The following is a 24,825-nucleotide window of genomic DNA, read 5'->3' on the forward strand; positions in this document are numbered from 1 at the left end:
TGGCATATATATTCACAGACACGTATAATTTTAAAGATGAAACCCCATTATATAAAGAGGATGAAATTATATTTCCTCAAATTATTAAAACAAATGAAAACAATAAAAATTACGGAGACAAGAGTATCCATGATGATGATGATAAGAACAAATTAAGTAAAAGATTCAAAATGACCGATCTTGGCAAAATATCCTGGTTTTTGGGGATAGAATTTACTCAAAGCAAAGAACTTATCAATCGAGATACATCAACAAAATACTATTAAAATTTGGAATGGGAGAGTGCAAGAAACACTCTACACCGGTCGAAAATGATATCAATAAAAATATTGTTGGGGGATTCGACTGTATGTATATAAACTTCTATATAAAAAAAAAAGTCCTGGGCAAAGACGTTAAACTGCATCCATTTTTTTTTGCATTAACACTTTAATCTACTAATGCATAACTAATACTTTTACTGAAATAAAAAAAAAAAAGAAAATTTTTTTTAAAAATCACTTTTTGAAAACCTTTTCTTTGTAAATTTCCTTTTTGACAAATACTTTTTGCATGTTTATTTTAAGGCGTGCATAAATTACAATTGACTTTTTTTTGTGTACATTAGTTTTATTTTTCAAAAATGTCCTTTTTTTTTTTTTTCATTGTTTTAACTAAAAAAAAAAACAAACCTCCTTTTAAACGGGTACATATTACATGTATGCTTATTTTTATGTATATTTATTTATATGTATGCGTTTTCTTTTTTTTCTTTTTTTACAAAACTGCATAATCAAATTTAAGAAATGGCTTCTTTTTCAAAAACCCATCCCCTTTTACGGTAAAAATGTTCCATTTTTCTTTTTTTTCCTCTATACTGTGACGTCAGAGCAAAGCGAACATTCAATCTCTCTACCTCTCTATCTATCTGACGTTAATACTTACTCTCTATATATCTCGCTATCTCTCTCTCTCTTCCTAAGACCTAATCAGCCAGACAACCTCCTCTCTCTGTGAAGATATGTCGTGGCAGTCACTTAGCTGGGGGAAGTGGGGCAGAGGTTGGGTGTGACAATCGCCGTAACGAACGGAAATACGTTGTCATGGCAACCAGACAGCGAACATTTGAGGCAGGAAAGCTGAACACGAGGGGACTTGAAAATAGGAAGATATACGGCAGTTGGCGTAAAGAAAGCGGCATAGCCCGGTGTGTAAACATTATCTCCGAGAATCGAACCTCATCGAAGATTGAGATTTGAATTAATTGAATTGCTGATTATTATTCAAATACGATCGTATTGCCGATTGAACTCAACATTTATTCTTCTTTGGAATTATGATTCGAGGAAAAGATAGACTTTCGCCATCTCACCTTTTGTTTTTGTTTTTTTTGGTTATCGTGTTTGCGAACTTATGATCCGTTTTTACCCTAACGGACAAAACAGCTAAGTTTGGCCTATCTCATGCCAATATCTTTTCTTATCCACAAACTTTTCTACATATTATATTGTAATTGCATGTCGCATACATCTGGCAAACATTCCAAAGATACGTCTATCTCACTCATTCTTTTTATCGTGGCTTCTTCTTCCTTTTTGTATATAAAAGTCTTTATTGAATTTTAAACTTTGATTGAGTGTTTGTTTCGTCATTCATTGCTCTGTTGTTCCATTCCCCTTAATGATATATTTCGCTGGTTGATCCGACATCCGACGATTAACCGAAGATAATGATGAGCCATTGGATATCAAATAAAATAAATTTATGTGTCTCGATCTGATGGCCAATCAATTCGGTCATCCATTAACCGGGTCGTGACAATACACATATATATCTGTTTGACATTTGAACACAAAGATGGCGTCTTTTTACATGTTAAAATTATAAGATCCAAATGATTTCTAATTTTTGTTATGTATAATTGACTATAAAAATATATTTTTATTTTTAAGCAGAATAAACATAGAGGACTTCCCCCATTATAAAAAATAGGGAGGATGTTACAATATTTTTCGTATAATGGGGTATGATTCCGCACAGTCGAGAGATTCTATTTATAAACGATGCTGCTAGGAACTGACAAATCAAATTAATTCACGTTCTGCTACCAACCAATCAGAAACCAGAATTGCTCCATAAATGTTAAACCTTTCTGTGGATTCCAACTCGAGAACTGTCTACTGCAAACCAGTCACCTCTCAGGACTTTTGTAGAGCTACGAACCATCGGAAATTCTCCTGTCTCTTGCAAACCAGTCACCTATCAGGACTTGTGTAGAACTACGAACCATTGGAAACTGTTCCGTCTACTGCAAACCAGTCACCTATCTGGACTTGTGTAGAACTACGAACCATCGGAAATTGTTGTCTATTGCAAACCAATCACCTCTCAGGACTTGTGTAGAACTATGAACCATCGGAAACTGTTCTGAAACTAAACATGGCTTACACTTCTAGATATATATATCCCTGAAATAGTGTTTCATAGTAAACAACCGATGATTCCTTTAATAACATTGTTTGTTCATGCAAGTAAAACTATTCAGCGATACAGGAGATTAATTAATGTTCAACAAAAGTGTATTAATTCTGATAATGCTTACTTCAATCAATAAATTTTTATGCCGAGATATGCTTATCTGAATTTAAAAGTTAAAAACCGCAAGAACTTCTTTGTGAGCCTGATAAATGTAATGTAAACAAACATCTTGCTGCACAACTCCCCAATTAGGATGCGCCTACAAATTATAGTAGTCTTTTACGTCTTAGTGGCAATATGACTTGTTTGGGATAAAACAATTTTTTTTTTTTTTGGAAATTATTCATTAGAAACTCCAATTATTGGCGAAAAATGTACTTACCTAGCATAATCAATGGGGGTTTTACCATTAGCATCGACACAGCCAGGGTCGGCACCATAGACCACCAACAGTTCCACCTGAGACGATTGCCCACCTGCGGCCGCCACATGTAACGGACAATTGTTTTTTTCCTAAAAACAACACAGTATAAAAGTTTAAAAAAAAAAAAAAAAAAATTCTTGCTTAAATAAAAGACATTTTAGTTTCAGAAATCTTTGATATCAACATTAACAAGAACAGAAGAGTCCGAAAGACTATTCAGGAAGGCCAGTCAACAAAACATATATCAAAACAAAATTATATATATCAGGGCTCTACATTGTGAGTGAAATAGTTGCATTTGCGAGTGATTTTTTTAAAGTGGTGACTAGAAATAATGAAACGTTTATCTTTTGGCGATTGTATTTCTTTTCACTGACAATCTTGCAATGATTACTACCGAGTGAAAAATATCTCTTCAACTTTTTTATTTTTTATTTTTATAAAACGTACAAAGTTAAATTATTTAAAAAATAAAAGTATACTAAAACAATATACTTTTTTTTTTTTTAACGAAGGCTGTTTAACAAAACATCTGAAGAAATTAGAATGTTTATACCTTCAAGTATCAACATAAAATTTGTTGTATATTTAGAATTACACGTATTAAAAAAAAAAAAAAAAAGAAAAATCTTTATGTACATACTCATCACAGAATGAAGATGTCATATTCTAAAAATCATGTAGGTTTGGCTAGTAATTTTTCTGTTTGGCTAGTAATTTTTCTATTTGGCTAGTAAGCGAAAATATTTAATTGTCAAAGGTCAACTAAAGATATTTTTCCATAGAGCCCTGTTACCCAACATTCTTCTTCCAGTCAAGATCTGAATGGTGTTTTACTTTCTCAGTCTTTCCATAGTTTCAGACCTTGAACAGCCAGTTTTCATGGCTCACTTGTTGGCATCCGTCAATCTAAAAAGAACTATAGTCTGTAGAGGTGGTTGAACACAGTCTTTTATGGCTGAATAAGCTTATCATTATATATATATATATATATATATATATATATATATATATATTTTTTTTTATTTTATGCCTCAAACAAGGCACATTGCCACTTTGGTGTAAGGGGCTACTATCAGGGACATAAGCTACTGGGATACTATGTAGGGAGTTGGGCAGCAAGATGTCGGTTCACGTTACACTTGAACTTCTGCACGTCAGTGCAGTTGGGGAAGCAAGGGCCCGGAATGGAATTCCAAAGTCTAGCGGTTCTGGGGAAGAAACTACTGGAGTAGAAAGCTCTTACATCTAGGGAACTCTACTGTGAAGGGGTGGGATTTAGCTTCCTGTCGGGTTTGTTGGGGATATTTATGTCGTGGGGGCACAAGTGCTTGCAGTTCGTCAGAGCATTCACCATTAAAATACTTGTAGAACAGGCAGAGGGATGCAATATTTCGTCGGTGGGAAAGAAGCTGAAGCTTAGATAACAGTTCACGACCTATCAGGTTGACTTACATTGACAGTTGCAGACGTCGCAGGTAAAGATTGGTGCGTCGTGTTGGTGGCAGGGCTCTATAGACAAATTTATCTTTAAGTTGACCTTTGACAACTAAATATTTTCGCTTACTAGCCAAATAGAAAAATGACTAGCCAAACCCACAGGATTTTTAGAATATGACATCTTAGTTATCTGGCGAGTATGTACATTATAAAGATTTTTCTGTTCTATTTTTTTTTTTTTTTTTTTTTTTTTTTTTTTTAATAAGTGTAATTCTAAATATACAACAAATTTTATGTTGATACTTGAACGTATAAATATTCTAATTTCTTCTTGAACGTATAAATATTCTAATTTCTTCTTGAAGGTATAAATATTCTAATTTCTTCTAGAAGGTATAAATATTCTAATTTCTTCAGATATTTTTTAAACAGTCTTCATTAAAAAAAAAAAAAAAAAAAAAAGTATATTGTTCTATTAAACATTGTTTAAATAATTTAACTTTGTTCGTTTTATTAAAAAAAAAAAAAAAAAAGTTGAAAAGATTTTTTACTTGGTAGTGAGCTTTGGAAGACTGTCAGTGAAAAAAGAAACACAATCGCTAAAAGATAATGGTTTTATTATTTCTAGTCACCACCTGGAAAAAATTCACTTGCAAATGCGACTGTTTCACTCGCAATGTAAAGCGCTGGGTAATAAAATATTGAAGAGACTCAAATTTCAGAGAAAACCACCAGTTGATATACAAAAATATATTTTAAATGGCTAGCGGAAGTATAACTCATGGAAAAAATTAACCAAAGACAAACGGACTACGATTGCTGAATCTTCACGCAACGAAGAACATGACAAAATTATCACTAGGGCTATGACAACAGCATATTCTTATCATTGACTCTTGAGTATATATCCGACACAGACACGGTTAATCACCCGATAACCACATCACTATATAGAAGCATATAAGATCGGATACACACTTGAAAGTTAAAACAATGAAAAGAATATGCTGTTGTCATAGCCCTAATTATCCCACAGGTGTCCAACGTGCGGGAAATACTTCAGAGCTTGAATCAGTCCAACAGGCTATTTTTTAACCCAGAGAGACTCCTTGTAACTTCAGCTCCAAAGAAAATGAGATTTTTACCTGTGAAGACCACTCGTAACCACTAATGCAAGAACAATAACAAAGTGCATATAAGTGTGCGGGAAAATAGCAGCAGCAGCAGCAAAGGATGGCTAGTTTGCGAAGAGAGCAGCAGCAACCGGAAAAGGCGCAAAGAAAAAGGGGAAAAAAGGAGAAGAAATGCACCATGTGGTCAGAGAACCAAAGTTGACGTCAAAGAAAATGGACGTCTAAAGTTGAAGGTAAGAAACGGCTGGCTACGACTGGCATGAGGTTGGTTGGTTTGTTTTGTTTTACAGCATATCAACCCTTTTCAGATACTACCACCCCGGGGTCAGAGTGGACCTAGGAGCAATGGCAATTAAAGGTCATATCCAGGATCAAACATGAGGTCAGAGAAGAAAAATGTACACCAGGCGAGAGAGTAAAAAAAGCTGAGTATTCATTTTTGTTTCGACAGTACCGGACAGCGTGTGGGGTCCAAGAAAGATTTACACTGTAATGAACACAGTTCAGGTGTAATGACCATGTTACAGAACTCCAAGTGAGTAAGAAATATAAGACTATATAAGATAGAAAAAAAAAAAAATTATGTATTTATTTTTTACTAGCAGGGAAACCCAATGTTGTTCTGGATTGAATGAGGACCAACCAATTGTAATCAAAATCGGTGAAATCGCCCATTTTTCAATCAAATCGATTGATTGCCTGCTCTAGTCAGGAACCCATCCTGGTGCACCAGGATGAAACTTCACATGCTTCTCCACAATGGCAGTCCGCAATACATTGGAATCTACATTGCACTATAAAGAACCTACTGTTGACTTTATGAAATAATTTTTTATATAAGGCCTTGAATTAAAGTTTAAAATGAAAAAAGCCCAGGGGTGCATTCAAAATAAATATTTCCGTTTAGAGCACAATTGAAGCATGATACTTGACTTTTGCATTGGCAATTTTATATAAAATAATTACATAAAATCAACCATAGGTTCTCTAAAGTGCAATGTCGAATAACGTAATTCTTAATACGATAGAACCGTTGATCTGCTAGAGATTCATCCTCCTCCATGGCCATCCAACATCCTGCTGCCGACGTCATCAGAGTTACCTTCTCCTAGATGCATATCTTAACTAAGACTAGGGGTTCATCTCTCCCGAATGAATTAAATGCACCTCCAGATACCAACCTGGAAATTTCTTATAACACAGCGCGGTATATACAGCGCCAGCCTTTAAGGTTTTCCTTGAGCTTAGGGAATAACCAAAAGTCATAGGGAGTGAAGTCTGTACTATAGAAAGGGTGAGGAACTGTCTTATTTTATTGCATATCGTTCTTCTAAAGTGTCTTTATGTCCGGATTGCATTTTTGGAATTCACCAGCTGTGACTATCAAGCTTTAGTAGGGCGTATTCCAATTCCTGCTGTAGCTGTTCATTTGAACCTGAAATCATAAAAATTGGTCAATCATCTCATAAACTGTATAGCAATAACATACTGAATTTTCAAGAGTCTATGACAATTTTAAATGCCTGTACAAAAAGTCTGGAAACTTACTGAACGCACCTCGTACACTTGAAAGAAACTGCGTGAATAACGCTCAAGATGAAAACAGTAGATTGAAGAATCCAAATAATAGAAATGAGGAATTCTCATGTAAAAAATTCAGAAACGTAAAACTAAAAAGATTCGCAAAATCAATTCAGTCATTAATAACGTATGCAAATATATTCAAAACAACAAGAAAACTTACTGGATTGAAGTAGTTCGGATCGGCACCTTTTGAGAGTAACCGCAGACATGTTTCCAAATTACTTGTACGAACGCTTGAGTGTAATTGCTAAAATAAAAAAAATAAAACAATGATTTACAAATTTTTTTAAATAAAGACAATTTTTTTTTTTTTTTTTTTTTTTTTTTTAAATTTTTGCTTACACACACCTCCACTTTCTTTCCCGCCTTCACGTCACGGGTTCGAGCCTGCCAACTATATATATATATATTTTTTTTTTTTGCTTAACCAACACCCTTACACACACACCTCCACTTTCTTTCCTGCCTTCACGTCATGGGTTGGAGCCTGCCTACTATAATTTTTTTTTGGCTTAACACACAACTCCAAACACCCAGGCAACGCCGAACACCCGGGCTAGTTTATAAAGAAAGTATAAATGCAGCCGAAAGAATCCTCTATAAAACCTGTTAACAAAAAAATAACTCGTTTTAAAATGTTTCTCAAACTAAAAATTAAATACATTAAAAAAAATTTACAGACTATCTTTTTATATGAAGAATTAAAATACTTCGTGCACTCTGACATTGTTTTAATACGTTCATCCATCTCTCTCCCTTTCTGACTTCATCTTAAGTAAAAAAAAAAAAAAAAAAAAATTTTGGCGCTTCTACACTATCGGAACAAAATTTCAGAAATCGTAAAACTGAATTTCACATGAAAACAATGGTATCTACGTATTCCTCGTATTTTTAAGATAATTATATCCAAAAATTACAAAATTGACAAGTTACAAAATTATTACAAAATTACAAAAATTGACAAGTTACAAAATTAAAAAATTGACAAAATTACAAAATTGACAAGTTACAAAATTATTTATTTAAGAAAATAAAAATAGAATTTGAAGACAACGATCGTAAGACACAGGAGAGTTCAAAAGGGAGGTAATTTTCCGTTTCGTTTTAAACAAGATGGCTGCACTTTTTCACCTGCTAAGGCGATTAAAGTTATTTTTTTAATAATTCAGTAATATTCAGGTAATTTCGACTACATTATTTGGAAGCTACCATTGTAATTTATTAGAATTGAAAAAAAAAAATCAGTAGAAATCGTTTTTTATCTGAAAACTCCATTTATATAAAACTATAACTATATAAAACCGTGTCCTAATAGTGTAAAAGCACCATTTTTTTTTTTTTAAATAAAATACAAAAACTCTGACATATATTTTTTTTGTTTTTCTTTGTTAAATTTTTTTGTGAAGATTACATTTATTTGTTGTTCTTATTTACTTTTTTTTATTTTGTTATACTTTTAACTAAATAACAATATTAAAATAACTCTCTATTATTAAATTAGTACCCGATGATTTGGGTGACAGTATTAGGACTTCTGATTGTGAGGGTGAGAACCCCCGACTTTCTTTATTTATGATTAATAAAAAAAAAATAAATAAAATATTGATCAGGATTAAATATAAACATTGACAAAATCAATTTTAAAAAAATTTCTATTTGTAACATGAACCAATATTTCCTGTAAAACATGTTTATAGTTTGTATATAAAAAAAAAAAAAAAAATATTAATAACAAAAGTACAATGAGAAATAATCGATTTTATTTTATATACAAGACTAGCAAAAAAAAAAAAAAAAAACTTTCTGGGCAGCACTTATATCATTGGAGAGAGAGGAAGAGAGAAATTGTTCATTTTTCCAAGCGATCTAATTCATCTCATTTTTTTTTTTTTTTTTTTTTTATCATTTTCTCCTAGCTGGGGATGGAGCATCCTACCAAATGAGATTTTTGAAATATGATATTTTTTGTTTTTTCACAGAACCAAGGCCACAGTCAGTAAGAAGAGAGCCCCATTAGCCTGCAACTCCCAGAAAGAAACAACTGGAATAGGCATCAAAACAGCAAATTAATGAAGACCACTAGACTAGCAAATCAAATGAGCTGAAACAAAGGAAGAAGATCAACTAATTCTAAAGAACACATGCCATAATAGTATTTATAGAAAAGACAGGCTAGCAAAGTCACATCTTTAGCAAAAAGATACATCGTGCATATTTTTCTTTATTCTGCTTTTTAATACAGGGGAAATTCTGAGCAAGAACCCTAGTTTTTATAGTCAGCCTATAAAATGTACGGCTCTATTATCGTACCCTGCATATGGTGATAAAATCATATATTTTAAACTCATACTTACTTTACTAAGGTCTTCAACGGTTGATACGTCACCGTCTTTGCCCTGATTGACAAAGGATAAAAACTGATATTTTGTCCTGATATAATGATCTTTGTTGGGGCTGAAAGAGAAAAGATATAATATTCAATCAACCTTATTGAAAGAAAGAAAAAAAAAAAACAATTGAAACAAAAAAAAATTGAAACAAAAAATTGATAGAAAAAAAAAATTGAAAGAAAAAAAAAATCATTGAAAGAAAAAAAAAATCATTGAAAGAAAAAAAAAATCATTGAAAGAAAAAAAAAATCATTGAAAAAAACAAAGATAAAATTAAAATATTTGGTACTTGTACAGTTTAATCAAGACATTAAAAAATATAAAAATATCGAAAAAAAAAGTTATATTGTATGTATCCGTTTTGGACTAAAGACCTCAGAAAAAAATTTCACTTAATTTGACCGAGTAAGTTTTGTTTTTGTTTTTTTATCAGAAAAAGATGTTTTTATGACAGCGTGTTGAAGATAGCCATCTTTGAATTTTTTGAACATGCCATGGGGAGATAACTCAGTTTAAAGTGCCAACACTTCCTCTCCATGTTTAATACTAGCTTTTCTTCCTAAACATCGAAACATGACTTTTGATCAGTATCATAACAAATTGTTTTTTTGCTGTAAAAAAAAAAAAAAAATACTTGATAAAATCAAGTGAAATTTTTTTTTTTTTTTGAGAACTTCAATCCAAAATGGATACGTACAATATAACCTTTTTCGATATTTCCATTTTTTAATGTCTTGATTAAACTGTACAAGTACCAAATATTTAATAAACCTCCCCCCTCCCTAATTTTTGAGTGGCCTCGTACCTAATTTTTTTTGTTTTGTAACTTTTTACGAAATAAAAAAATTTATATCTCAATTAATTAATATTCCCCAAGTTTCATTTTCTTCGGAGTGTTTTTTTTTGTTTGTTTTTTTAACTTTCTAGGATATATGTACACTTTAGAGCAACCATTCTTAACCTTTCCTCCATCATTGATCCCTCTCTCCATTTACCCCTTTACTTCCACACAAAAAAAAAATCCATAAAGTGACAGGAAAACAAGGTCAAAAAGAACCTTTTTATTGTTTAGGGCTTTAAGTTTTGTATCACAAAAATTTTTTTTTAAATCTGACCTTTTCTAAATAGAAAATTATGAAATTAATTTGTATTGCGTTTCTTAGACATGATAATAGTATCATATGATAATTTAAAAATAATTTTATTTTCAGATTGTATTATCAGGTATTTCAATATTTACCACCAACTATATAATCTTTTACCCCTAACCCTAACACCGACTATATAATCTTTTACCCCTAACCCTAACACCGACTATATAATCTTTTACCCCTAACCCTAACACCGACTATATAATCTTTTACCCCTAACCCTAACACCGACTATATAATCTTTTACCCCTAACCCTAACACCGACTATATAATCTTTTACCCCTAACCCTAACACCGACTATATAATCTTTTACCCCTAACCCTAACACCGACTATATAATCTTTTACCCCTAACCCTAACACCGACTATATAATCTTTTACCCCTAGGGGTAAAAGATTATATAGTCGGTGGTAAATATAGGGGTAAATCTGTTCATGGTTGAGAATAATAATGTCTCATTTAAAATTCAAATATACCAAGATTTGCATTGAAAAATCACTCCAGACAAGACATGAAGCCACTTGATATAAGGAGTTAACAAGAACGAATGATAATTATTGCAAAGACAAGAGATGCCTGTTGGCCTTAGACCCAAAAAAGACCAAGGCGATAGTCAGCAAGAAAGGAGCCCCCCCCCCCGCATCAGAAAGAAATAATAGAAATAGGTATCAAAACAGCAAATAATGAAGACTACTAGACCAGCAAATGAACTGAAACAAAGAAAGCAAATCAACCAATTCTGAAGAACACGGCATAATAGTATTTATAGCAAAGAATGAAACTAGCAACAATACATCTTGAAAAAGATGCAGAGGAGAAGAAAAAAGAGTGGGACCAATTAAACCACAGATATGTCTCTGCATGTCACCAAGAACCCTCAAACGGGACAAAGATTCACTAGCCTTCTTTTTTCTTTCTTTTTTTTTTTTTTTACAAGGTGATCACCACTTATCAAGGCCCGGAAGCCACTCAGGGATAAGGGTTATTGCATATACAGTACGTTAGTGTGGAGATTTAATAAAAATGTTTACTTTAGGGGGCGGTTCATCAGGAATTTGTTTACATTGGACTTGATGACATCCAGGTTGTAGTCAGGTGGGAAGCAAGTAGACGGAACAGAGCTCCACAGGCATGCAAATTTGATCAATTATAACTTGATTTTAATTTCCATAAGACATAAAAGTGAGGTTTGGTAGATTGGGATGAGTATTATTCGATTAAAGTTATAAAATCTTTTGCTTGTTTATTGATTTGATTGTCCGTACATCCAGTGTCACAAAAAAAAACAAAAAAAAAATGGCAAACATGAATACATGAGAAACGAGTTATCTCCCTTTATAGTCTATCTTTATCGGTTAAAAATCATTAAAATCATTCCCTCTCCAAGCATTAAAAAAAAAAAAAAAAAAAAAAAAAATGGTTGTCTGTTTACGGTTTTTTTAAAATCATGTTCAGGGGAATAAGGTTTTTTTTTTTTTTTTAGATTCTTTCTAAAACCAAAAAGCTGTGCGTGCATGGTCCCCCTCTGGTGCTGCCTGTGAGATGACGCCACAAAAAATAGTCAAGAAATTATGAATGTGATAAGTGTGAAGGGCTAACGTTGCCTTCACATTTTTGCCAAGTTTCAGAAAAAATCTAATGGATGGGGCAAAAGTTATGGGGTAAAGGTGTCATTTTTGCAATTTTGGGGCATTTGTGACCCCGTTTTGAGCTCCTGGAAATGCCAAATCCCAGTGAAAATGGACAAATGGGCAGTTTCATGCCTTAAGACATGTATATTTGAATTCAGCACCATAGAAAACCACTATATAGACATACATATCAAGTTTAAAAGAGCTCCAAAAAGGCATGTTCGTTTTAGCCCTAAAAGTCCTAGAGGGATGCGAACCAGAATTTTGCCAGAGTCACCCATACTGAATTTATATTAAGAACAATGGCCTCCACATTTTGGCCAACTTTCAGGAAAATCTAATGGATGGATCAAACACTATGGGGTAAAATGTGTAATTTTTGGCCATTTTAGGGCAATTTTTACCTCTTGAGCTCTTGGGGATGTCAAATCCCAGTGTAAATGGATAACGGTGCAGTTTCAGGCTTTAACACGTGTATATTTGAGTTGACTACCGTGAAAAAACACTATATAGTCATACATATCAAGTTTTTGCTGAGAAATATGGATAAAGAGCCACAAAAAGGGGCATTTTGAGCACTAAAAGCCCCCCCGGGAACACAAACCAGAATTTTATCAGGGTCACCCATATCAGATTTATATTAAGAACAATGGGTTCCACATTTTGGCCAAGTTTCAAAAAAATCTAACGGCTGGATCAAAAGTTATAGGACAAAACATGCCATTTTGGGGCATTTTTATTACTTCTTTTGAGCCCCTGGGGACACAACGGGAATTTTTGCAAAAGAATTTTTTTCACTGTGCACATCTATTTAATGAAATACAGTTTGTGGCAAAATTTCAGGAAAAACTAATGGATGGTTATCTGGCAATTGTCTGGAATAACGGACGCATGGACGGATACCACTGAAAACATAGGTCCCTCTCTGATAAATCGGGGGACCAAAAGAAAATGTGCAAGTTAATTGAAATCTGTTCCTTTATAATTTATATAAAAAATTATTCAGAAAAAAAAAAAAACAGAAAAAAAAACAATGTGTTGAATTTTGATTGACAAAAGAAACTAAATTTTTTTTAAATCAATTCTTTTTAGCTTTAAAAGTTAAAAAAAAAAATTGTTAAAAAAATTGTTTTAAATTTGTCATTGATTTTATTTATGCGTTTTAACAATTTTCAACTACCGTGAAATTTCCACAGTTTCTGCTAGTAAAGAATTAATAGAAAAATAATTTTTTTTTTTTTTTTTTTTTTTAATTTTCATTCCAAACAAGGCTCAGTGCCACTTTGATGTAGGGGGTTACTATCCGGGACAAATTTATAGGGGTACTATGTAGGGAGTTGAGCAGCAAGATGTCTGTTTACATTACACTTGAACTTCTGCATGTCAGTACAGTCAGGGAAGCAGTAACCCAGAAGGGAATTCCCAAAGTCTAGCAGTCTTAAGGAAGAAACTATTAGAGTAGAAGGCTTTCTTACATCTGGGGATTTTTGTGTAGGGGTGGGACTTTGCTGCTTGTTGAGGAGGTACAAGCGCATGCACCATTAAAATACTTGATTTGACAGAATCAAAGAATAACTTACTGAACTGGGTCATGTGCCTGCGGTTTCTTCTTGCAGTGCTTGTTCTGTGATGGATCCAACAAAGAATGTTCCCAGATATTGTTGGCACCGCTGCTGTAGAGCTGATGAACCATCTTAAAAAAAAAAATACATATATGTAAAATGAAAATTAATAAGATTTTTTTTTAATTAAAAAAAAAAAAAAAAAAAAAATACATATACGTAAAATGAAAATAAATTAAAAAAAATTTTTTTTTAATTCAAAAAATAAAAAAAATATTTATATGTAAAATAAAAATTAATAAGTTTTTTTTTGTTTCATTTAAAAAAAAATACATATACGTAAAATGAAAAAAAAAAATAAAGAATTTTTTTTAATTTAAAAAATAAAAAAAAAATACATATAGGTAAAATGAAAATATAAAAAACTTTTAAAAATTAAAAAAATCTATATATACATATGTATAATGAGAATAAAACAAGTGAAGCAGGCATGGTCCCCCGTGAAATGCACAGTGAACGAGGCATAAAAAAAAAAAAAATGACTAAGTTCAGCATCCCCCCCCATTTAACCCCAAAAGTCCCCAAGGCCTTAACATATTTAAATTTGAGTTCAACCCTATGCAAAACTGCTAAATAGACATACACAGAAAATTTTGGACAAATATAGTAAAATAGTCCCAAAAATGGAATGTTTTTATTAACCCTAAAAGAGCCCCTGGGGCACACCCAAGAGTTATTGTGAAGTATAAACAAACAAAATTATATAGAAATCAATTAGTTACAACTTTTCAGAAAGTTTTATAAAAATCCAAGGCATCAATTTTTTTTTTAATAAGCACAAAAGTGTCAATTTTTGCCATTTTAACCAGAAAAGGCACCCCTTGGGATGGAGGGGGGGGGGGAGAGTTTTCCTGGAAAATCCGTTCTGTTACTTTTTTTTTTTTACTCATATCATGTTTAATGTTTGTGCAAAATTTCAAAAAAATTCCAAGGCGTAGTTATTAAGAAAAGTGCGGACAGACGAACGGACGAGAGTGAATTTACAGGTCAACCCTCCTTTTGTCGAGGGACCAAAAATGATAAAAAAAAGAATACATATATGTAAAATGAAAATAAAAGATAAAACAAAGACAACCCAAGTGGAAGATAGGCGTTTGTTATGACTTAGTTGTTATATTAAGCCTTTTATTTATAAACCAGAAAAGATTCCTTCATTTCCTTCATTGCCAAGGCTGCTGGAAAAATGATGAGATCATTCTGCCGCTCCAGCAGGTACCTCATTGCTAATGCTATTCTCTACCTGTATAAGACACAAGTACGTCCAAGGATGGAGTACTGTTGCCACATCTGGGCAGGAGCTGCTGGAAGCATCTTATACTGCTTTGACAAGAGTTCAAAATAGACTTCGTAGCCCAGTGGGGGGGGGGCCCTTTTCTCTTCCCTGCGACCTCTTTCCCACAAAATAGACGTTGCGAACCTATATCTGCTTTACCGTTATTTTCACGGCAAATGCTCGTCTGAGCTCCAATCTGTCATCCCTGGCCTGACTTTCACAAAAAACACCCGTCTAGCCGAAACCACGATACATAATTTCCCCCCACTCTTTATTATACAGATAATATAGTAGAGCTGACATCTATTCGCCGGGAGCTCAGCAAATACTTGGCAGATGATGACGACCAGACTGGCTTTGGTGTTGTGATAGGTCATGTTGGTGATGTTCTCGACGTACAACCAAAAAAAGTAGTCCAGTGAGTTTAGGTCGGGGGAGGAGAGGGGGAAGTGAGAGAAGGATACAAAGTTGTAGCATTCCTTCTGAAGCCACGCTTGGGTCTCTTTGGACTTGTGCGACAGTGTCAAGTCCTGCTGCCACGCCCAAGGTCTGCCAGCAGCCACCTGATTGCACCAGAGCATCACCACACTCTTCACAACATCCATGTACATTTTGGCGCTGACTTTCAAGCCAACTTCGAAAATGTGAGGTGGCATGATGTGGCCCTCACTTGAAACCATCCCAAAAACCATGGCTAGAAACTTTATTTTCATCACCCTGAGCATGTTTCTATTATCCATGGCAATCCAGCGATGTATTTTGAGGGTGCTGGTAATTGTCCTGGTATCTTAACGTGGATAAGTAAAAAGCAGGAGTTATACAGTGGCGCATCTCCAATCTCGCTCGTTGAACATTGTGTCTTATCGTGCTTGGGATTTCTACACAACTGACCAACTTGTAGATGGTCTGCAACAAAAAAAAAAAAAAAAAAAAAAAAAACTGGTTTTCATCAAACAGAAATGGAATCATGACGTCTTTTCTAGGTCGACAATTTTATCGTTCCACACTGTACAACTTATTAGCGGCTGTTGAGACATTTTTACGATATTGCTTTTGCGAAGATGTTTTCAAAGTGTGAAATCTTTTTATATTATTCACAATGTACTAGTGATTTTGTTGGATTTTTATTTTGTTAAGATTTTTGTAAACAATTTTCGTCCCTTTTAGAAATTGGTTAGTTGTTTTATGTCATATTAACTCCTTTTGAGCCGTTCAATAAGCTTAACCTGATCATCCCTGTAAATGCTTTTATAACTCAAGCTCCCAATATTTACAAATATTCATAAATTCATTTGTTTTTTTTTTAAGCCTATTTTTTTTTTTTAATGCAAATAGTCTGTAAATTATACCGAACTAATACTTACAAAAGGTACAATGGAAAAGGCTAGAATTGAACCGATTATTCAAGTTTATTATTCACAATATGTGAATTATTTTGTTTGATTTTCATATTAAAATTTGTTTAAACAATTTTTGTATCTTTTAGAAATTAGTGAGTCGTTTCATTTTATGCCATATCAACCCCTCAACCAAGTGGGTAGTTGGTTAATTGTTTGATTTGATTTGGTTTTACGTCTCAATTAACCACTGTTCAGTTATTCAGAGTCAAGAAAGTTATATTTACAATATGTACGACTTATTAGCGGCTGTTGAGACATTTTTACGATATGTCTTTTGTGAAGATGTTTTCAAAGTGTGAAATCTTTTTATATTATGTACGAGTGATTTTGTTTGATTTTTATATTAAGATTTTTGTAAACAATTTTCGTCCTTTTAGAAATTGGTTAGTTGTTTTATTTTATGTCATATCAACCCCTTTTGAGGCATTAAGTAACCCTGATCATCCCTGTAAATGCTTTTATACCTCAAGCTCCCAATATCTTCAAATATTCATAAATTTGTTTTTTTTTAGCCTCTATTTTTTATATACTAGGATTTCAGCCTAGTGTAGCTTGGGTGTTTGGAGGGGGTGTGTTGACCAAAAAAAAAAAAAAATGGTAGTAGAAAGCCAGGCTCGAACCTGTACCGCAAAAGAAAAAAAAGAACGGGGGAAAAAACGTGACGTCTTTGCTGTTACGACCACCATCAAACCGGAAATGACGTAGGTTTTAATTAAGGCTAGACAATCGAAAGGAGAGGATGACTTTCAAAAATATCGGCGAAAAAAGCGACCCCTCCCCGTAGAAAAGTGCCCAGTTGAAGGTGAAGATATTAATGTTTTTAGCCAATTTTTCGATATTTGTCGTCTGAAGGGTCGAACTTCAAAACGATACTGATCTTGTAAAAATCCATCGCCTCTGTCGAAAGTTTTAGCCGGTCATGCAAACATATATACATTTATATATTGGTAACCTAAATTTTCGACCCAAACTGATTAAAAAGCTTGCCCTATCTCTAAATACCCTTTATGTAAAATTTCAAATGTTTAGATCAGAAATTGTTAGAGTAATTTGGTAGAGACCGAAGCAGTCAAATTTTTTAAAATTTGACCCCTATTATGACCCCTTAACATTTATTGTTTTGGGTTCAAATCAAGTTATTAAGTTAGATTCATGTACAAGGAACCTATATCTAAAATGTCAAGTGTTTGGACCCAAAATTGTTGGAGAAGTTTGGTAGAGTTCTCAAAGATCAAATCGTTGAACTTTGACCCCTTAACAGCCAAATTTCTGGCCGAAAACGGATTACAAAGATTTTCCCAAATCTTAGTACCCTGTATATCAAATTTCGATTCTGTAAACTGAAAATTGACAGAGCTATTGCATAGGGAAATGTACATAGACACACACAGACAGACACACACATTCACTTTTATAGATATATAATATGTAAATTATACTGAACTAATATGTACAAGACGCGTTTCATTATGAAATTCAATAGTTAAACTAGCACTGAGAATGTTTGCATTTCATAAACTTACCTTGATTATTATCCATAGTGCTTGAAAAAAGTATGTTTATGACAACAAACGAAATCCTCCATTGTCCGAGACAGATGGCAGCATATTGAATGTAAGCAATGGACAGTTGCAATCTAGAGGTATTTGGCATCTACCCAGATACTGAACTAATACGTACAAGGCGTGTTTGAATCAATTCCTACTTTATTTATTCATTTATTTACGACTGAATCAATTAGTTCAACCAGGTCATAAAGAGTTAAAATCTTTGTAAACAATTTTTGTTCCTTATAAAATTGGTAAAGTGTTTCATTTTATGTCACATCAACCCCTTTTGAGCCGTTAAGTAACCCTAACTTGATCATTCCCGTAAATGCTTTTATACCTAAAGCTCCCAATATCTTCAAATATTTAATAAATTCATTTGTTTTTTTAAGCCTTTTTTTATATATATAAATAGTCCGTACATGATACTGAACTAATACGTACAAGGCGTGTTTGGATTAATTCCCACTTTATTTATGCTGTTATATTCATTTATTTACAACTGAACGAATTAGTTCAACCAGGTCATAAAGGGTTAATCAATTGCTTAATTTATTGTGTGTATTTGTTCTGTTGTCTTATATTGCAAATAAAACCAGTTTTGTATTAAATATCGTCTGCTTATCACAATTGACTAATTAATTTAACTATCTCTACATTTTTTTTTTTTTTTTTAACAATTTTTGTATCTTTTTCGAAATAGACAGCATGATTCCATTTTATGTCATATCAACCCTTCAACTAAGTGAGTAGTTGATAAATTGATTGATTTTATTTTACGGTTCATTAACCACTGTTAAGTTATTCAGAGTCAAAAAAGGTTATATTTACGATACGTCTTTTGTGAAGATGTTTTCAAAGTGCAGAATCTTTTTATATTATTTACAATGCACGAGTGATTTTGTTTGATTTTCATATTAAGATTTTTGTATACAATTTTCTTCCTTTTAGAAATTGGCTAGTTGTTTTATGTCATATAATCCCTTTGGGGCCATTAAGTAACCTTAAGCTGATCATCCCTGTAAACGTTTTTATAAGTCAAGCTCCCAATATCTTCAAATATTCATTTGATTTTTTTTAAGCATATTTTTTTTTATGCAAATAGTCTGTAAATTATACTGAACTAATACTTACAAAGGTACAAGGCGTGTTTGAATCAATTCACACTTTATGCCGCTATTTTCATTTATTTCCAGCTGAACGAATTAGTTCAACCAGGTCATAAAGGGTTAATCAATTGCTTAATTTATTGTGTATATTTGTACTGTTGTCTTATATTGCAAATAAAACCAGTTTTCCATTTAATATCGTCTGCTTATCACAACTAACCAACTAATTTAGCTATCTCCAGATTTTTTTAAAAAACAATTTTCGTATCTTTTAGAAATTGGTGAGTTGTTTAATTTTATGTCATATCAATCAAGTGGGTAGCTGGTTAATTGATTGATTGATTTGATTTGGTTTTACGTCTCATTAACAACTTCAGTTATTTTGAGCCAAGAAGGTTATATTTACAATATGTCTTTTGTGAAGGTGTTTTCAAAGGGCGGCATTTTATTTTATTTTTTTATTTTTCTTTCTTTTTTTTTTTTTTTAGATTATTCATAAAGCGTAATTTTGTTTGATTTTTCGTTTCTTTTACGATGGTTAAGATATTATCTAGGTCATTCATGTTATTTTCTTGATAAGAAAATCAGCATTCTTTAAAAAATTTTGTAAATTGGAGGTGGATTGTTTTGCAAACAAATTGGTTTGTCATTTCATTTTCTGTGCAACCGTGAACCATATCCTAACTGAATAACTAGCCCAAATTATGACGGGGTTGGAAACAGTCTACTAGGAACTGTGCAAACGACTTCACTTTGAACATACACACTCATGTTACATATTTTCATCCATGTTTTCTTGTGGTAGCCATTGCACTTTCTGATATTATCAGCCGTACCAAAAAGTGTGGTTGGTTCTGCACAAATGTTACATATGGAAGGGGAAAGATCCCAGTAATTAAAGGAACAATGTAAATAAGTTTGGAAATTATAATTGAAAAGGGAGAGAATTCATACCTCTTATATCTATGCTGTAATGCCTACGAATTCCTATTAACTGTTTAAAAATGTTTTCCTTTATGAAAATAAAACTACTCGATCAATTTACATGATTTTTGGAATATGATATTTTTGTTTCATGCTGGGTATGTACATCATACAGATCTTTCTCCCAACCAATCTAAGACTTGACTGTCTTTTCTCTGCTCGTCTACGTTTGTTAATTCCAACTCGACTAACATGTCTTACTCTCCGAACCAATCTAATCCATCAACTGTCGATGCGTCAGTCTCAAAAGATAATGTTACACATGGAAGGGGACAGATCCCAGTAATTAAAGGAACAATAAGTTTGAAAATAATATTTGTTACAAGGAAAAGGCTAGAATTGAACCGATTATTCAAGTTTATTATTCACAATATGTGAATTATTTTGTTTGATTTTCATATTAAAATTTTTTAAAACAATTTTCGTATCTTTTAGAAATTAGTGAGTCGTATCCACCCGTCAACCAAGTGGGTAGTTGGTTAATTGTTTGATTTGATTTTACGCCCCAATTAACCACTAATAAGTTATTCACACTTTATGCCGTTCTATTCATTTATTTCCAGCTGAACAAATTAGTTCAACCAGGTCATAAAGGGTTAATCAATATCTTAATTTATTGTGTATATTTGTGCGGTTGTCTTATATTGCAAATAAAACCAGTTTTGCATTAAATATCGTCTACTTATCACAATTGACTAATTAATTTAATTATCTCTAGATTTTTTTAAAAACAATTTTCATATCTTTTAGAAATTGGTGAGTTGTTTAATTTTATGTCGTATCAACACCTCAACCAAGTGAGTAGTTATTTTGCTTGATTTTATATTAAGACTTTTGTAAACAATTTCCGTCCCTTTTAGAAATTGGTTAGTTGTTTTATGTCATATCAACCCCTTTTGAGCCGTTCAATAACCCTAATCTGGTTATCCCTGTAAATGCTTTTATATCTAAAGCTCCCAATATCTTCAAATATTTATGAATCCATTTTTTTTTTAAGCCTTTATTTTTTTTTATATAAATAGTCTGTAAATTATACTGAACTAATATGTACAAGGCGTGTTTCATTGAAGTTCAATAATTAAACTACCACTAAGAGGTTTTCATTCTATAAACTTACCTTGACCATTATCCATAGTGTTTGAAAAAATGTTTATGACAATAAACGAAATCCTCAAATCTGAGACAAATGGCAGCATACTGAATGTAAGCAATGGGCCGTTGCAATCCGGAGATATTTGGCATCTACCCAGATACTGGACTAATACGTACAAGGCGTGTTTGAATCAATTCCCACTTTATTTTTGCTGTTGTATTCATTTATTTACGACTGAACGAATTAATTCAACCAGGTCATAAAGGGTTAAAAGGTTTGTAAACAATTTTCGTTCCTTATTGGTAAGTTGTTTTATTTTATGTCACATCAACCTCTTTTGAGCCGTCAAGTAAATCCTAACCTGATCATCCCTGTAAATGCTTTCATACCTAAAGCCCCCAATATCTTCATTTATAAATTTGTTTCTTTAAGCCTTTATTTTTTATATATACATAGTCTGTAAATGAGACCGCAACAGATAACATCACTTCAGGCCAGAGTGAGTCTGAGACTAATGGCAACGATGAGACAACTCCGCATTCTATAAAACCCCTCAAAATGGCCACCTCCCACTACTAGGTAGAACATGGAGCTGAATCTAAGACATTTTTCTAGAAGGATCTAAAAAGTTGTATTTCTTTTTCTTTTTTAATTATCTTATGAACTTGTTAGATGCTATTGCTTTGCAGCAATTAATATTTTGAAGAATTTGTTTTGTAAGTATAACGACATTCAGCAGATGTTACAAAAGAAGTCACTGCGTTTGCCATAAGGAAGTCAGTCCACGTTGATCAGCTATCTCTAACAAAAAAACAAAAAAACAAACCACTTAAAGATTTACTTATTCAAGTAATAAAATCTCTAAAACAGACCTAAATGCCAGGATGTTTTTTTTTTTTTTTTTTTTTTTTTACAACTCCTCAACCATGTTGAGTTATTTAGAGTCGAGAAAGTTATATCTAAAATACTTTTTTTTTTTTGTGAAGCTGTTTTCAAACCGTGAAATTTTTTTTTATATCATTCACAATGGGTGAATGATTTTGTTCGATTTTTGTATAGTTAGAATTTTCGTAAACAATTTTCGTATCTTTTAGAAATTGGCGAGTTGGTTGAGAATTATCAAAGATGTTACACAATTATGGATATTTTTGTTAATATTCAGCAGTAAGTCTCATACTTATTGATTTTATGCAAAAGATCTTTTGAAAAATAAAGATTTATAACCCAAATATTGCTTCCAATTGTTTTTGTTCATTTTTACTTTCACGATTTTTCTGCATTCCTAGCAGCCTTCATTTTATATATATATATATAATTTTATTCTGAAGAATATATATCTCAAACAATCAACTGGTATGGAAACATGATTATAAGTCTTACAAGATATTACTGGCAGTAATATTCTATAAGTACTATCCCACCTAAATAAGAATTGCTCGATATATAAGATAGAGAAAATAAATCAAATTTAAGTCATTCAATGAATTTAAAAATTTATGACGTGAAATGTGAGTTTCATATCAAAAGATTTATTATTCTATGTAAGACAAAGAATACATTAGAAATATTATAACTCCTTATCCTATAGGATTTCGATGTCTACCATCTCTTCAGAGGAGAAAATATTAGCAAAAAGTTATAATGATTTACACCTTATTTGCTAATTTAATTTAATATTTAATAATTATTAAAGAGTTATATTTCAAATATATTCTTTGTCTTACATAGAATAATAAAAATCTTTTGATCTGAAATCCAAACATTTCACATCATAAATTTTTAAATTCACTGAATGACTACAATTTGATTATATATATGTATACACACAAACACACTCACTCATTCTTTTAAATTTGGGGTTTTTGTGTGTTAATATTCATATTAAAAACTCTTTTCTCTATTTATTTTAAAAGAAAATACAACTTTGTTATATATGGGTCATGGAATTGCATTAATCTGCAAAAGATCTAGCTAATTTGCATATTCTTTTAAACATTCATTTTAATTAATTTCCTATTAGTTTTTTCGGTTTTCTTATGGGATGATCATATTAAGTTAACTATTACGTGTAATTATATTCATACAGATATTCTACATGATGTAATATTTGTGCAAAAAAGTTATAGTAAACACAAACCTCTTTCTATATATATTTATGTATGTGTATACATTTTTGTTGAAAAAGATTTTTGCCTACAAAACTGTCACAGACATGAAACTTAATATATTGGGTATTCGAACCCATGTGAAACTTTATATGTGGGTTTTAGCTGGGGAAAATTCGTGCAAATGTGTGAAAATTAAAAAGATCAAATTCACGATCAAATATACAGCATAATCACGTTGACACACCGGTTCCTGTCAGATCACCGAAGTTAAGTAACATTATGCCTGGTTATTACAAAAATGGGTGACCAATTTGGGAAGTCAAGGTGCTGTATGTAGAAGAACGTTGACACCTCCCTGCAAAAAGTTACAAAAACCTAACGTCGTCATCTCCCCTAATGGGTATATACATGCGACTGGGGACCGCTTGTGAATTTAATACTCCCATGAAACTTCCTCCTTCGGAGGAAGCCAGTTAAACCCTGAATAGGATTGGTGCTGACTGTACACAGTTGAACGATGGCATTACAAATATGCATGCGTAACATAATAACTATTCGTTCAGGTTTTAATTTTCAGCTTTGCAGTAAACATGTCTTCATAGCTCAGGCATTGACATCAAAGAAAAAAGTAAATCGTAAGCTAAACGTTTTGGTTTCGATTTTTGGTGGTGGTACACCAGCCTTTTATTTTTTAAACTTTTTTGAATCATTACTATATATTGGGCCGAATATAATATAATAATAAATTCAAAATATCATATTTAAGCATATTTTACGACTGGGCAATGCCGGGCGGCCTGCTAGTATATATATAAAAAAAAAAAAAAAAAACTTCATAAATTAAATATATGGTATTTATGCTCAATATAATTACAGAGCAATGTTAGCAAGGTTGCATGAGAAAACTCATGTCAGGTAATAAGTTATTTCCCCTGACTTTTGAAAGGAGCAAACGCAACTGACTAATTTAACTGTCTCTAGTTAAGAACAGCACAAAAGAAAAAGAAGAAAACATTTAGAGATTTACTTATTCAAGACGTAAAATCTCTAAACAGAACCAACGTCAGGATGTTGATTTTTTTTTTTTTTGTTTTTTTTTTACAACTCAACCATGTTGAGTCATTTATAGTCAAGAAGGTTATATTTAAAATACTTTTGTGAAGCAGTTTTAAAAATGTGAATTTTTTTTTTATATATTATTCAAAATGTGTGAATAATTTTGTTTGGTTTTGTATAAAATTTTTTAAAACAATTTTCGTTCCTTTTAGGATGTTTAAGATATTATCCAGGTTATTCATGGGATAAAATTCCATTTTTCACAACTAAAAGACAAATAATTCCTTTTTTTTCTTTTTTTTTTTTTTTTTTTGACGTAAAATAATTCTTTTGCTTTCTATATCAAATTTGAGATATTGCATCGAATTTTAATGTGATTGAAAAGTAATTTATCTGAGTGAGGTCTTAAACAATACACAC

General features: G+C 32.1%; 1 protein-coding gene across 3 annotated transcripts in view; it reads right to left on the minus strand.

Moving 5' to 3' along the window:
- The window catches only part of LOC145269031 (ARF GTPase-activating protein GIT2-like), a 428,028-nt gene that overhangs the window by 246,985 nt on the left and 156,218 nt on the right, over positions 1–24,825 (minus strand). For all 3 annotated transcript variants that reach the window (XM_080124622.1, XM_080124621.1, XM_080124620.1), the window contains exons 4-7: positions 13,794–13,906; positions 9,393–9,492; positions 7,199–7,285; positions 2,840–2,970 (exon numbers count right to left, since the gene is read on the minus strand). In XM_080124622.1, coding sequence (XP_079980748.1) covers positions 2,840–2,970; positions 7,199–7,285; positions 9,393–9,492; positions 13,794–13,906 — 431 coding nt within the window. The remainder of the gene's footprint in view (positions 1–2,839; positions 2,971–7,198; positions 7,286–9,392; positions 9,493–13,793; positions 13,907–24,825) is intronic.

This window comes from Euprymna scolopes, chromosome 45 (genome assembly GCF_053919585.1).
Source record: "Euprymna scolopes isolate OS-2025 chromosome 45, ASM5391958v1, whole genome shotgun sequence".
NCBI classification, from domain to species: domain Eukaryota; kingdom Metazoa; phylum Mollusca; class Cephalopoda; order Sepiida; family Sepiolidae; genus Euprymna; species Euprymna scolopes.